General features: G+C 39.6%; 1 protein-coding gene across 1 annotated transcript in view; it reads left to right on the top strand.

Annotated features, from left to right (window-relative positions):
- Positions 1 to 318: 318 nt before the first annotated feature.
- Positions 319 to 15,469, top strand: part of SEC63 (SEC63 homolog, protein translocation regulator) — a 76,105-nt gene continuing 60,954 nt past the window's right edge. The window contains exon 1 of the mRNA XM_045499200.1: positions 319 to 728. Within this exon, the coding sequence (XP_045355156.1) occupies positions 605 to 728 (124 nt within the window). The 5' untranslated portion in view covers positions 319 to 604. The remainder of the gene's footprint in view (positions 729 to 15,469) is intronic.

The raw sequence follows: 15,469 nt of genomic DNA, 5'->3' as shown, positions 1-15,469 counted from the left end.
CAGGGAAATTAAATAAGAGAGAGGGCAGACAAGGTGAGGTAAGGATGGGAGAAGGGAGAGGCAAGGAAACCTCAGATCTGCTCCGAATAGCTGCGACTCCAGGAGCAGCCAGGTGATGAACCGCACGCACTCACAGCTCCGCGGGTCTTTGCTGGGACCCCCCTAAAATGACCTCAAGACAGCTAGTGTGGGACGCTGGGAAAGAAGGCGCAGGAGAAAAGGCACCACCGGGTACTCTTAAGGCTAGAGGAGGACCTACAGGAGCTCGAGGGGCGGGCCTCTGGCTTGGGGGCGGGATCAAGGGCGGGACCTCGCCGAGTTCCACGGCTGCGCGCGCCACGTCGCCCTTAGCGAGTGTATTGGGGAGAGGCAGAGGGAGGGAAAAACCGAGTGGGGCGGGAACTATTTCTTCTCGCGAGATCTGGCGACGGCAGCGGCGGTGGCGGCGGCGTGTCCGTGAGAGTAGCGTGGGGGCGGGGAGGAGAGGCGGCGGCGGCGGCGGCGTCCGAGCTACGCCACACAGGGCCGGGGTGTTGGGTGCTGGAGATCAGAGCGGGGTCGTGGCGGCGGCGGTGAGGACAGAGCGGCGGAGGGGGGGGGTGCCATGGCGGGACAGCAGTTCCAGTACGATGACAGCGGGAACACCTTCTTCTATTTCCTCACCTCATTCGTGGGGCTCATCGTGATCCCGGCCACATACTACCTCTGGCCCCGCGACCAGAACGCCGGTGAGTCCTGCCGGCAGCTGCCCGCGGACCCGCGCAGGCCCCGCCGGCCCCTGTGGGCCGCGCCGCCCCCGTCCGCTCCAGCCTAGCCCAGCCCCCAGCGTCCGGGTGATACAGCCCGCCCAGCCGAGCCTCGAGTCCAGGCGTCCGCCTCTGGCGGGGCCCGGGCTCGGCGGTGTTTCCCTGGTTCCTCTCCGGGCTCCTCTCCACCCTTGTTTCATTGTCCTTTTCAGGAGTTTCGCTTCGCACCCTCTCCCCCATTGTTCTGGACGCTCCTTGCAGCCTCCTCCTGCTTCTTTGTCTTCTCTGCCTCTGATTTTATTGGTTATTTTTCTATATGGAGGGAGCAGGATGGGTTGGGGAGGATGGGAATTGGGAGGTGAGAGAAGAGTTGGCAAAGGAGGAAGCCGAACGTGCAGGCACAACTCCGAGCCCCCAAGCCACGGCCCTCTACCCTCACACCCCCGTTTCTCTGCTGCAGCTGCCGTTACAGATGTTTTGGGCACTGTCTGAGCTGGATGGCATGTTTAGGACTCCTAACTGAGCTCACCGACCGCCCCTCCCCCCGTGCCTTTCCCCTGTTGCTTTTTCATTTGTTCACTCACGCTGTGGGGTTGGAAGCAATGCTGTTATTCCCCTTAGCAAAAATAGGCTGTTCTCTATTTCCTTCTCTTTGGAGTTTCCTGTTTATGGAGGAAAAGTGCAAGAATGAAGGATTAAGTGTGTAGGTAGTGCATCTCGTTGGTGGTTGTGAGGTACCTGGTCCATTTGCTTTTAGTTCTAAATCTTTTCTCATTAAACACATGGGATTAGAACATAGAATAATAGAGATTCTTTTCGAGGCATTTTATGTTGCGCTGTACTAGGATATATGGCAAGTGATATTCTTGAAGCTGATGGAACTGCCAGGCCCTAATAGGTTATTTAACTAGTAGTTTTTGAGTAATAACATTTAGGGAAAGCTTTCAATTTCATAGGAGCTATGCTAACTTGATTAAACGTTTTCCTTCAAGTTCAGTGTGATGGAAGTCTAGGTTGTCCACGTTGTATACTGTATTTGGGGGCAGTTGTTAACAGTGAAGCATTTAATTCTTTTTATGCTTTAAGACTCCATGTTCTGTAAAATTCTTGAATTGCATCATGGAATTAAATTGAATTTAGGATAAATAGCAAAGGATTCCATCTTTTTGTACATTTGATGGTAAGTTTAAATATCCATTGGGTGCAAAATCTGCCCAAAGTTACCAGTTTTCTTACTTTGTGGATAGTTTATGAAAGTTGGATTTTGGACTGTTGTGCCTTAGTTTCCTGTGTATTTAAATTATCTGGGTTCTTTGGACAGTGGTTGTATATGAATGATGAAGTCTTAATACTGTAATGGTTTCCCTTATCTGCCAAACCTAGGCCAATCTAATTTTATTTTGAGTGAAAAGTGAACTTCTGAGTACAGTGGTTTAATTTCACTTACTATCCCTATGTGTGCAACTGGTTGTGTGGAAGACAGAAGGGTATTGGGAGAGAGGTAGGTTTGGATAGAATGTGTTTCGAGAAGCTGCTGATTTCAGAAATTAGTCATTTTAATCTACACTGGACTTTTGAAATTTGAAAGTCCTATTTTGATGGTCGGTTTTGTATTATAAAATTTGCCTGATAACTTACAGGCAAGTTATACTTGAGCTGCTTCAGCATATGGTTAGTTGGTCTTTGGAAAGGTGATAGGGAATTAATAGTGACTATATAAGTTATGGATTTCAGATGTCACTTTATTTAATCCTGTTGAAAACACAATGAAGTAGGTACTGTTATTATCATCTCTATCCTTATGTGAAGAAACTGCAGTTTAGAAAGCTTAAGTAACTTTCTCCTTTGTGGCAGAACCTGGTCTGCTTAGCTTCAAAGTCCTCTGTTGTCTCCAAATTGCTAGAGAGAAAGGTGTTGATTTGTCCTTTCTTTACATCTGGCTCTCTGCCTCAAGCTTGCCTTAGTCAGTAAATGCGTACATGTTAGTAACGTATTTGTTTGGTCTTGCTCAAAATTGCACTGTGAAAATTAAGGTGGGTGCTTAAAATGCTATTCTCATCATCATGAAAATTGGTGGACATCACTTGGGCTATTTTTTATTTTTGTGTTTCTACCGTAATTTGAGTTGTTTCTTTAGAACTACCGTGGTATTAAAGGGATGTTTTTATTATAGGGACTTTTTTCCTGAAGTTCAGTTTGCAGTGTCTTGGGTATCAAAGAGAAATCTTGGAATTATAGGTTCACCCAAAGCTCTGAAAGTTTTTCTTCAGATGTTTGCAGCAAAATAATTTGGTGACTTGTATCAACAGGTGGCTACTTACAATCTTTATTCTTCTCACTTAGCAAATAGTATTAATATAGCATATTAATTTGGAATACTAATTTGTTTGATGATTGGTGTTGTTGTAGATCCTCAAGGGCTTGTAAAGATAGAGGCACTGTACTGTGTTTCTAAAAGCTGAAAAATTCTGAAATATGTATTTCCTCAAGGGTTTTGAATAAAGGATATGGACCTGTAGTAGTATTTTTGATTAACACAACAGGATATTTTTATATTTGATTTTGAAGCTTACTGTATTTCATTTTCCTGTGAAACTGCAAGTAGCCAGATGTAAAAATGTAGGCATATGAGTTTGAATTTCAGAGTTCTTATGGCATTCTTGACTTTTCAGGGATACTCTCTGCAGGAAAGTATGAAAATGTTTTCTTTGCCAGCATTTCTACATTAAAGTTCAGGTTAATTTTCGTTTTGTTTTTCAAGATGATGAGGGGCGCCTGGGTGGCGCAGTCGGTTAAGCATCTGACTTCAGCCAGGTCACGATCTCGCGGTCCGTGAGTTCGAGCCCCGCGTCAGGCTCTGGGCTGATGGCTCGGAGCCTGGAGCCTGTTTCTGATTCTGTGTCTCCCTCTCTCTCTGCCCCTCCCCCGTTCATGCTCTGTCTCTCTCTGTCCCAAAAATAAATAAAAAACGTTGGGAAAAAAAAAAATTAAAAAAAAAAAAAAGATGATGATACATGTGGGTCTTTTAGTTTCAAGGTTTATGCTTGTTTCAGTGTTGCTTTTCTTGAATTATTGGGCTCTTGGGTCCATTAGAAATTATGGCACCGTTTCACAGATGGTAAAATCTACAGTTTGAGAGATAGAAGTAATTGGTCATCGGCATATTTGATATGTTAATTGAAGTTCCTCTGTTATCCAGAACACTAATGGAATCCTTTAGCCTTGATTGTTGTCTAATCTGTTGGGCTAAGTGCACTCACAGTTAATACCCCTTTTAGTAGTTGCGGGGTCCTATTTATTTTACTCTCCTGGTTGTTTGCAAATGTGTTGAGTAAGTTGACTGAATACTTTTTCAGACCATTATGGACAAAAGCTCTGCATGAAGTAATAACAGAGGGTTTAGATTTCCTTAGAACAGTGGTTCTCAACCCTGGCTACACATTAGAATCACTTGGGGAGCTTTTAAAAAAAAAAACAAACTTATACCCATCCCCAGATATCTGGTGTAATTGGTCTGGAGTGGGTGCTGTGTATTGGTTATTTTTAAAGGTCCCTATGTGATGTAAATGGTAGCTAGCAAAGAGAACTTCCTTAGTACTGGTCTTTTGCTGGAGTTGTCATTTTGGGAGATGGTGTATTTCTTTTGATATGTGCTCTTTGCTAAAAAACAACCACTAATGTTTTAGCCTTTTTGTTTTACATAGCTAAGAAGCACTTCCTGTAGAACAGTGCTGTAAAGTTCTTGTAGTTGAAAGCCGAATATATTTGTTAAAACAGTGTTGGGGCACCTGGGTGGCTCAGTCGGTTCAGTGTCCGACTTCAGCTCAGGTCATGATCTCACAGCTTTTGAGTTGGAACCCCGCGTCAGGCTCTGTGCTGACATCTCAGAGCCTGGAGCCTGCTTCAGATTCTGTGTCTCCCTCTCTCTCTGCCCCTCTCCTGCTCACGCTGTCTCTCTATCAAAAATAAATAAACATTAAAATAAATAAAACAATGTTAATAATACAGGTTTACAGTGGTATTTAACAAGAAAAAATAACTGCTTGTAAATATTAGAATTTCAAATAATCAAGAACATGCTTTTATCTGTTCCATAGATGAAGGCTTATTGATCCTTTGAATTGAGATAAAATATATCATTATCTTTTCCAGGTTATTGTTTCTTTAATTTCTTGACCTTATTTTTTTAAAACTTATTTGACCTTACTCCTTGATCTTACTGTTTCAAAACTGTCTGGTTTTGAAACCTGGATCTGCTGCTTTACTAACAGTGTGATCTTGGGCAAGTTATTTAACTTCTATATATTTTAGTTCACTCATCTGTAAAATAGAGACAGTAGTTATTTATTTTACAGAATTAATTCAGGAGTAAACAAATAGATATACTGTACTCAGGTTTTTTTTCCCCATGGTTTTGAAAGGATGAGTAAAACTTAAAAAAAAAGTTATGTTTCTTTATTTTTCTTTGCTTTCTCCCTCTCAGTGTGCAAGTGATTCAACTCTCTGACTTGGGAATGTGAATAGGAGTCCATTTTTAGTGCTCCGTAGTATAGTAAGAAAACTCTGAATTTGGAAAGTTAGAAGTTCTGGCTTTAAGTTCCAGCTTTGTTCCTATTTTGTTATTTCTGAACTCAATCTCATTTTCTAGGCATAATAATAATATGCCCTATAAGAAGTGATTCTCAGAAGCAAAGAAATAAAATGCACATAAACATGCCCACAAAACTAAACACGGTGTAGACATTCCTTCATTTGATAGGTATTTATAGAGGATTAACTATGTGCTAGATACTGCTTCTAGGTGATGGATCAGATTTTTAAGTGCATAGAACTTTTTTCTTACTAGGTTGTATATACCCAGTACAGAAAAGCACACACACAAAGAAAGCAGAACAAAAATTGCTTGTAGTCGCATCACCCAGAGGTAATTAAACATTTTGGTGTGTGCACCTCCCCCTTTTCTTCCTTTTCTGGGGATGACTGTAGACATGGTCCTTCCTCTTGTTGCGGAAGGCCCTACACCCCCCTCCAGCCTGAGACAGATAATTGTGATTCTCATCTCAGCTCTGCTGCTGTTCATTTGAATGTTTGCTAGCCCAAGGCAAGTAGTGCTGAATGCACTCATAATAGCACTTTGAGCCAGACTCAGGTATTATCCCAATTTTACTAATAGGAAAACTAAGTCCTAGAGGAGGAAAGTTTATCTAAAGCCGTATAGCTTCTAGCTGGAAGATAGGGTGTTGGATCCAAAACCGTCTTAATGCTAGAGCTTCTCTTGTTAGCCATTACTCTTGCACTGCCTCCTGTAATATAACACACGATAGTAAGTATTGAAATGGTAAGTGGAAAGTGCTGTGAGAGCACAGAGGAAGAAATGAATAATTCTGTTTCTGGATTTGGGTATTTCATGCAGAGGAGGTTATTTGAGATGGGTCATAAAGGGTCAGTGGGGGAAATGTATCCCTTAGGTAGGAGAAAGTATATGCAAAAGCATGGAGATGTTTAATAAATGGTAGAGATTTGCTGTGTTCTTAAAAGTAAATCAGCCATCTTAGGACTCTTATACTTTATTTTGTAATTTTTTGGGTAAACAGTGGAAGTTTTTAAATAGTTCATGACATGGTCAGTTTGCCATTTTAGGAAGCTTATACTTTATCCTGTAAGTTATTGGATAAACAGTGGAGTTTTTAGAGTAGGGTAATGCCTTGGTCAGTTTTGCTCTTGTGGAGCATTGTGTGGAGAATGATTTGGCAGAAAAGGATGGGAGGTTGATGGGTGGGGAAGAACTAGATAGAGAAGGAGACCATTTCAGAGGCTGATTAGTCCACTGACATGTCAGGATGTAGGGGAATGGGTAGATTAGAAAGAGAACTCTAAGATAGCTTGGACTACTTATAGAATGTCAAAGTACCTTGGTGAGAATTAAAGTGGAGTGCAGATTTTGAATTTTCACTTATTTCTCCCTCCCTCCCTCTCTCTTTTTAAAAAAATTTTATTTATTTATTTTGAGAGAGACAGAGACAGCAACGAGGGGGAGGGGCAGAGAGAGGGAGAGAATTCCAAGCAGGCTCTGCACTGTCAACACAGAGCCTGATGCAGGGCTCAAACCCAGGAACTGTGAGATCATGCATGACCTGAGCTGAAACCAAGAATCAGATGCTTAACTGACTAAACCACCCAGGCACCCCTGTTTCTCCCTCTCTTAAAAGCTGCTTGGTGGGGCACCTGGGTGGTTCAGTTGGTTAAGCCTCCAACTTTGGCTCAGGTCATGATCTTCTGGCTGGTAAGTTCAAGCCCCGTGTTGAGCTCTGTTCTGACAGCTCAGAGTCTGGAGCTTGCTTCGGATTCTCTGTCTCCCTGTGTCTCTGCCCCTCCCTGTCTCATGCTCTTTCTCTTCTTCAAAAATAAACATTAAAAAAAAACAAAAGCAAAAACAAACCCTGGTGATTGGCCCAGTAATAACTGATTTATCAGTTCAGTTTTGGGATTGAGTGCAGGGAAAAGGGTGGGGATGATCATTTTTATTTCAAATGAAATATTTCAATTGAAAATTATCTATTGATTTATCTAGGTTTCTAATTATAGTGGAGTTGATTATTTCAGTCTGTTGAATGGAATTTAGCAGAAAAAACTGGCTCGTATAGCTTTGTGTTCACAGGAGTATATTTTATGAGCATTCATATTTAATTTAGAACATATAGTCTTTTTAAGACTAGATCTTGGAGGGATATTAGACATCTGAGAAGTTTGAGTCATTTTAAAATAAAGTCATTTCCCTCTGATCTATCCTGACAGAAAGGGGAATCAGACATGTACGCTTAAGTCCTACACAGCAGAGGAAACCAGCTGGGACCTTGGCATAATGAATTATAGTGCAGCATTTAGACTTTGTAGATGGGGTGACAAACATTGGATTAGTAAATGCATTGTTGCAGTTGTTTTTATTTAAAGGTCATACTGCATACTTGCTTCATCTTGGAAGAACCTGAAAAACAAAGATAGTCCTATTTTCTTTTTCTCGGATATTTGTTCCCTTAGTCATACTTTTTATTCAGACATAAGGGAAGTCAAAACAAATGTATCCATACTGTACTTGGACTTTCTTTTAAAAAAGGTTTTCTGTTACCAGACTTTATCAATAAGAAATATTACACATTCTTACCATCACATTGTTTCTTTGAAAGATGTTGGCTCATTCTCTTAAAAAGGCGTTCCTTTTACATTTTGAGATTGTGTTTGTGTCCGTATGGATGAAGGGATTTTCATCTGGAAAGTAGGTTTTTTGCTTGTTTGGTTAAATCTAGTAGTTATTGTTTGAGCCTTAGCTGTTTGCCTGTACCAGGAGGGCAGAAGATAGGAGTATGAATGCCATTGTTTTGATAGAGTTTGTAATCTGGGTGGGGTGGAAGGATTAGGTTTAGACAAGTCTGTGAATTATATCCGTAGCACAACAAAGTAAATGTAAGAGCAGTGAAAACAAGTGCTTTGGAAGTTAGGTGGATAAAGTATTTGCATTTGGTTGGTAACGATAGTGGGGATCTAGAGTTCAGGAAAGGCTCTTGCGGGTAGGTCAATTTTGACTAAACTATTAAAGGATGAGAAAGATTTAATGGGTTGAATGGTGGGGGTGGGGGTCCAAAGAAGAAATCACACGATGGGGGGCTCCTGGCTGGCTCAGTCGGTGGGCCCAGTGACTCTTGATCTTGAGGTCATGAGTTAGAGCCCCACACTAGGTGTAGAGATTACTTAAAAATAAAATCTTTAATAATAATTAAAAAACGAAATCATATGAGCAAAAAGTACAGAGGCTGGAAAGCATGGAACATGTTAAAAATACAGATCAGTTGAAGCAGAAATCATTCATTGATTAAGTGTGAGAAAAGATCTGAAAAGTTGATTTAAGTCAAAAGGAGAATCTTGTATGCCTAGCTGAAGAGTTTATGTGTTTTTTGGTTGACAGTGTGTCATTTTTGGACATTTTAGAACATATTTTTACAGTTGTATGCAAATTAATGTGATAACGTTTCATAGAATGAGAAAGAACAGAGATTAAGAAGCAGAGGGATAATGTGGGCCTGAACAATGGTGGTGGCAATAGGAAGAAACAGGACTTTCTTCAGATACTGCTGAGGTGGAATCTTTTCTTTTTAAATTTTATACTTTATAAGTTTATATCATATTATATAATTATATATACTTTGGTAAAGTATATATAATGTAAAATTTCTAGTTTTAGCCATTTTAAATGAACAATTCAGTAGCATTAATTACATTTACAATGTTGTGCAGCCATCACCACTGTTTACAATATTTTTCATCACCCCAGACAAATTGTATACCTATTGACAATAACTCCCCATTCTCTTTTTCCTCCAGCCCCTGAAAAACTCTAATTTACTTTTTGTCTCTATAAATTTGCCTATTCGAGTTATTACATGTAAGTGGAATCCTACAATATTTGTCCTTTTGTGTCTAGCTTATTTCGTTTAGCATAACGTTTTCAGATTCATCCATGTTGTAGCATGTGTCTGAACTTCATTCTTTTCATGGTTGAATAATATTCCATTGTATGGATATACCACGTTTTTATTCATCTGTTGAACGCTTTTTGTTTTATTTTTAATTAGAGCGCAGGCATGAACAGGGGAGAGGGGCAGAGGGAGAGAGAGAGAAAGAAAAAAATTAAGCAGGTTCTGCACTCAGCATGGAGCCTGGTGTGGGGATTGATCCCATGACCCTGGGATTATGCATGACCTGAGCCAGGATTCAGAGTGGGACACTTCAGCCAGCTGAGCCACCCAGGTGCCCCTATTGAATTGTGAATAATGCTGTAGTGAGCATTGTCATATAAGTATCTCTTTAAGTCCTTATTTTCAGTTTTTTGGGGGTGTATATTACTAGGAGTGGAATTGCTGGGTCATAGGGTAATACTATGTTTAGCTTCTTGAGGAACCGCCAGACTGCCACAGAGCTGCACCATTTTGCATTTCTACCAGCAATGTAGATGGGCTCTAATTTCTGCATATTCTCTTCGCTTATTTTTCATTCTTTAAAAATTATAGCCATTGTAATAGATGTGAAGTGGTATTTCATTATGGTTTTGATATGCATTTCCCTAGTGGCTAATGATTTTGAGCATCATTTCATTTGTTTGTTGGCCATATGTATATCTTCTTTGGAAAAATGTCCATTCAAATCTTTTGTGCAGAGCTCGATGTGTTGTTTATCTTTTTTTTTTGTTAACTTGTAGGAGTTCTTTATACATTCTGGATATGAATCCCTGCTAGATACATGGTTTGAAAAGATTTTCTTCCATTCTATAGATTGTCTTTTCACTTTCTTGTGTCTTTTGATGCATGAAAGTTTTTAAGTTTGATGAAGTCCAATTTATTTTATCTTTCATTGCTTGTGTTTTTATTGTCTAAGAATCCATTGGCAAATCCACGGTCATGAAATTTTATCCCTGCATTTTCTTATAAGAGAATTATGGTTTTGGTGTTGAGTTGTGTAAATTTTTTTTTTTTTTTTAAGTTTTGAGAGAGAGAGAGAGCATGAGCAGGGGAAGGGCAGAGATTGGGAGACATAGAATACAAAGCAGGCTCCAGACTCTTAACTGTCAGCACAGAGCCTGACATGGGACTTGAACTCATGAACTGGGAGATCATCACCTGAGCTGAAGTCAGATGCTTAACCAACTGAGCCACCCAGGCACCCCAAGTTGTGTAAATTATTTATATTTGGATATTAACCCCTTGTTGGATATATCATTTACAGATATCTTCTCCCATTCAGTAGGTTGCCTTTCCTTTTTGTTGATTACCTTTGCTGTGCAAAAAGCTTTTTATTTTGGTGTAGCCCTAATAGTTTATTTTTGCTTTTATTTTCTTCTATATCTATACTTTAGTGATTAATATGCTATTCCTTTGTATCATTTGTGCCTTTAGACAAGTTAACCTTTCTGGGCGTCAATTTTATTTATTTATTTTGACAGAGAGAGGGAGGGAAAAAGAGAGGGAGGGGCAGCGAGAGAGGGAAAGAGACTCTCAAGCAGGTTTGCATCAGTGCAGAGTTCAGTGTGGGGCTCAGTCTCACAAACCGTGAGATCATGACCTGAGCTGAAATCAAGAGTTGGGACATTTAACCTACTGAGCCACCCAGGCAGCCCTCAACATTTTTAAAGTATAATACATACATACATGCCCTCAGGGTTATTGGGAAGTCTAAATGAGAAAATTCATGCATTCAACAATTATGTATTAAGCACCTACTATTTGCCAGGCATTGTGTTAGGCAGTGGAATGTGGGATAAACAATGTAGGCGGGATCCTTATTCTCTTGAAGCTTACATCCTAGTGTGGGGGAGATGAGTGACATACTACATATGAACAATAAAATATCAGATAGTGATATGTGCTGTGTAGAGAAGTAGAGTATTCAGAGAGTCTTCCTGAGAACATTCCTTCATGCTGTGACAAAAGGCAGCCAGTTATTCAGAGGTTTGAATTGGGTAGGAAAAGCCTGTTACAGGCTGAATGAACAGTTGTGTGTGTACAAGAGCCTTTAAGGCAAAAAAAAGTTGGGCATATTCCACCAACAGAGAAGACCAGAGTGGCAAGGGTATGTCAGGTGAGGAGAATAATCTGGGATAAATTCAGAGAGGGAGCTGGGGTGCAGAGCATGTCTGTAAGCCAGGGAAAGAAGTTTGGATTTTAAGTTTGGATGGGAAGGTTATTGAAGGTTTTTAAGCAGAGAAGTGACAAGATCTTGACTATTTTATTTCTTAATGAGAGGAGAATAGTTTTTGGCCACTTTATATATCCTTTTATGGGTAATGTCTTTTCTACTTAAAATGTTTATTTAAAAAATTTTAGTTGCATATTTAAGAAATCACATACTGGGGGCAGCTGGGTGACTCAGTTGGTTAAGTGTCTGACTCTTGATATTGGCTAAGGTCACGATCTCATGGTTCATGAAATAGAGCCCCTAAGCAAGCCCCGCAGCGCAGAGCCTGCTTGGAATTTCCTCTCTCTTCCTCTCTCTCTCTCTGCCCCTCCCCTGATTGTGCTCTCTCCCTCTTCTCTCCCCCCTCAAAATAAATAGGCATTTGAAAAATTAAAAAATCACATCCTATAAAATATCCTGCAGGTGGTCCCTGGTTATAATGGTTTGACTTAGGATTTTCCAATATAAAGTATGACGTTGATATGCATTCGGTGGAAACTGTGCTTCACATTGTGAATTTTGATCTTTTTCTGGGCTAGTGGCATGGGGTACAGTGCTGTTAATGGTACTGGGCAGCAGCCGTGAACCACAGCTCCCAGTCAGCCATGTGATCATGAGGGTAAACAACTGATGCACTTAAAACCGTTCTGTAGCATACATCCGTTCTGTTTTTAACTTTCAGTACAGTATTTAATAAATTAAACGGGTTTCCTTCTTCGTTACCAGAGTATGCAGGGGTATAGGTGGCAGATGAACCCAAGTTTCTGAAATCTTCCAATTTAGATAATCTGATGATAGTGAGTAGTGTTTAGTCAATCCTCTTTTGTCTAAAGCTCTTTTGTCTAAAATTGTGTCATATTGGCAACAGTGTGCCTTTATTTTAAAAATAAGTTTTAGGGGCGCCTGGGTGGCTCAGTCGGTTAAGCGGCCGACTTTGGCTCAGGTCACGATCTCGCGGTCCTGCATTGGGCTCTGTGCTGACAGCTCAGAGCCTGGAGCCTGTTTCAGATTCTGTGTCTCCCTCTCTCTCTGACCCTCCCCCGTTCATGCTCTGTCTCTCTCTGTCTCAAAAATAAATAAACGTTAAAAAAAAATAAGTTTTAGTATTTAGAGTTTTAACTTTTTTTGAACATATGGGATATTTACAAACTTATAAGTGAAAGAAAGCATAGCAGATACTTTACTCAAATTTTAGTGATTTATCAATTTATAGTATTTATGTTGTCTTCATACCAAAAAACGTAGCATCGAATTTTAACATATAAAAGCTTATAGATGTTAAACCTGAGTATGATAAACATACTGATTTTTTTGGCAGTATGTGCTAAAGGATTTATAGGTGGAGCATCTTGATATCTGTAGTTTACTGGAAGATAGTTCAGATAAAAAAGAATGGGGAGGGGGCTGCGTGGCTCAGTCCGTTAAGCATCTTACTCTTGATTTCAGCTGAGGTCATGAACTCACTGTTCCTGAAATCAAGCCCCCAAACTTGGCTCTGTGCTGACAGCGGGAGTCTGCTTGGGATTCCCTCTCTCCCTCTTTCTCTGCCCCTCCCCCAACTCGTACATGCACATGTTTTCTCTCCCCCCACCCCCAATAAATAATAAACTTAGAAAAAAAAGTGGGAGGGGAAAGAGGGAACTAGAGGTAAAGCCAAGAGTTGCAAAATGTTAACATTTGGTGAATTTAGATGAAGGATGTTTTCATTGTGATATCTTTCAACTTTTTTGAAGGTTTGAAATTTTTCAAAAAGTTGGGAAAAACATTAGTCATGGGGAATAAAAAAATTAATTTTTAGAGGTATGTGTCAGTATTATAAGAAATGACTTAGGATGAAAATATATTACATTAGGATAAAATTATGTGGGGGAAATAAAATGAAGGGCTGGCTTGTTCATGAAGTTTTGTAAAGGGAAATTTTGTAAATGGTAAATGTATGAAACTGCTGTGGTTTTTAGGTTTAATTTGTGTGTTTAAAAGTGATGGAACTATTTTATTTTAAAATGTCAACTCATATCAGAAATGACATCTTTTGTAACTCTTCAGACTTCTGGTGAAAAATTTGAGATGCCAAATGAGAAACCTACAAGTAGGTACATGAGTTTTACAAATTCTTTTGTGGTAATGAAGCAAACAGGTTTGAAGATTTAAGATCTGGCTAATGTTCTTTCAGCTCTTTGGGTTCCAGGAATATGGTGCTAAGAGTTCACTCAGTTATACTACACCTTGGCAGATCATACTGGCATGGGCAGATGGATGTGACTATTTTAGCAAAAGGCATTATATAGCTTATGAAGCACAGCCATATTAACCTTCTCCCAAACCTGTACTATTCCCACGGACATAAAAACTTTATGTTCACCTGCCAAGAGCAGTCATAATATGTTGTTATATAGTTTAAGTCACAGAATTGTTTTATGACTTTGTAATTTCCCTTTTCTGTAAATGTGTATTGATTTCTTTAAAAACTATATCATAAGTAAATGGTATTACTAACATAATTTTTACTAGCTATAACACTAGTAATTTATAAATGAACTTAAAAACAAATTCTAAGTGTCTTTTAAAAAACTACCTGGAAAGACCTCACTTGTGGTAGTTACTTTCACTTGAGATCATTCATACAGAGATTTGGAATGTGTGCTATGAATGTTTAATTGTGCTGGAAATCTAAATGCCAGTGTCTTCCTGTGTAAACCATAGCTTGTAGTACTTATTGATTGACTTCTGTATTCTCCTAAAAGGTTAAGATTTAATTTTTGGATTGGAAGAGTGAGGCGTACAAGGTACATATACATTGTGCAAAACTACGTAACTGAAAATCGTGTGTACTTTTTTTGGCTAGAGACATTGGGAGAATGTCATTCCTTTTAATAGATCAAGCTGGCTAATAAAGAGACTTCTGCATTGTTCTTATAACCTTATCAAGCATTTCCTTGGTTTTATAGAAAATGGGAGACTGTGGAGGCTTAATTTAATGAAATACAGATTAAAAAATCACCAGTGGTATTTTCAAGTGTCTTGAAAATAACCATGAAAATCAGAAAATTAATATTACTACCATTTCATTCTCAGACCCCATTTAAGTTTTGTCACTTGTGTCAGTGAAGTTGTTTATAGCAAAAGATCCAGCTCAGAATCACACATGACATTTAGTTGACATGTTTCTTTAATCTCCTTTAGTCTGGTACAGTTCTTCACCTTTTTGACTTCCAAAATTACAGGTCAGTTATTTTGTAGGATGGCTCTGGATTTGGCTGGTGTTTAATCATGATTAGATTCAGATTTATATCTTAGGCAGGAATTTCACAAAAGTGATTCTGTGTTCCTCTTACTATGTTCTATCAGATGGCATATGATTGCATTTTGTCCCATTGCTGGTAATGTTTACTGAGCACCTGATTAAGATAATGTCTGCCAGGCTTTCTGTATTAGTTTCTTATTGGTGCTGTAACAAATTCCCACAGTCTTAATGGCTTATTACATTATTGCAACGTAAATTTATTCTCTTACAGTTCAGGAGGCTGGAAGTCCAAAATCCATTTCACTAGGCTAGTCATGGTGTTCGTAGAGCTGGTTCTTCCTGGAGGCTCTTGGTTAGAGTCTATTTCCTTGCCTTTTCCAGCTTATAGAGATAGCCTGGGCTCCTTGGCTTATGATTCCTCCTTCCATGTTCAGAGGATATCACTCCACCATCTGCTCCTGTTGTCATATCACCTTCTTTGTCTTTGACCCTCCTGCTTCCTCCTTATAAGGACCCTTGTGACTATATTGTATCCATCCAGATAACATAGAATACTCTTCTCTCTCAAGATCTTTAATTTAATTGGATCTGTAGAGTCTCTTTTGCCATGTAAGATAATGTAGTCACTGGTCCTGGCTATTAGGATCTGAACTTCTTGGGTGGCAATTATTCAGCCTACCATACTTTGCACTGTAAAATTATTTTTTCCCTTTTGTAATTTGTGGGAAGGCACTTGAATCCCTTGTTCTTATTAGTG

The sequence above is a fragment of the Leopardus geoffroyi genome, chromosome B2 (genome assembly GCF_018350155.1).
Source record: "Leopardus geoffroyi isolate Oge1 chromosome B2, O.geoffroyi_Oge1_pat1.0, whole genome shotgun sequence".
NCBI classification, from domain to species: domain Eukaryota; kingdom Metazoa; phylum Chordata; class Mammalia; order Carnivora; family Felidae; genus Leopardus; species Leopardus geoffroyi.
The sequence above is the reverse complement of the archived record's forward strand: the minus strand, read 5'-3'. Positions and strand labels throughout refer to the sequence as shown.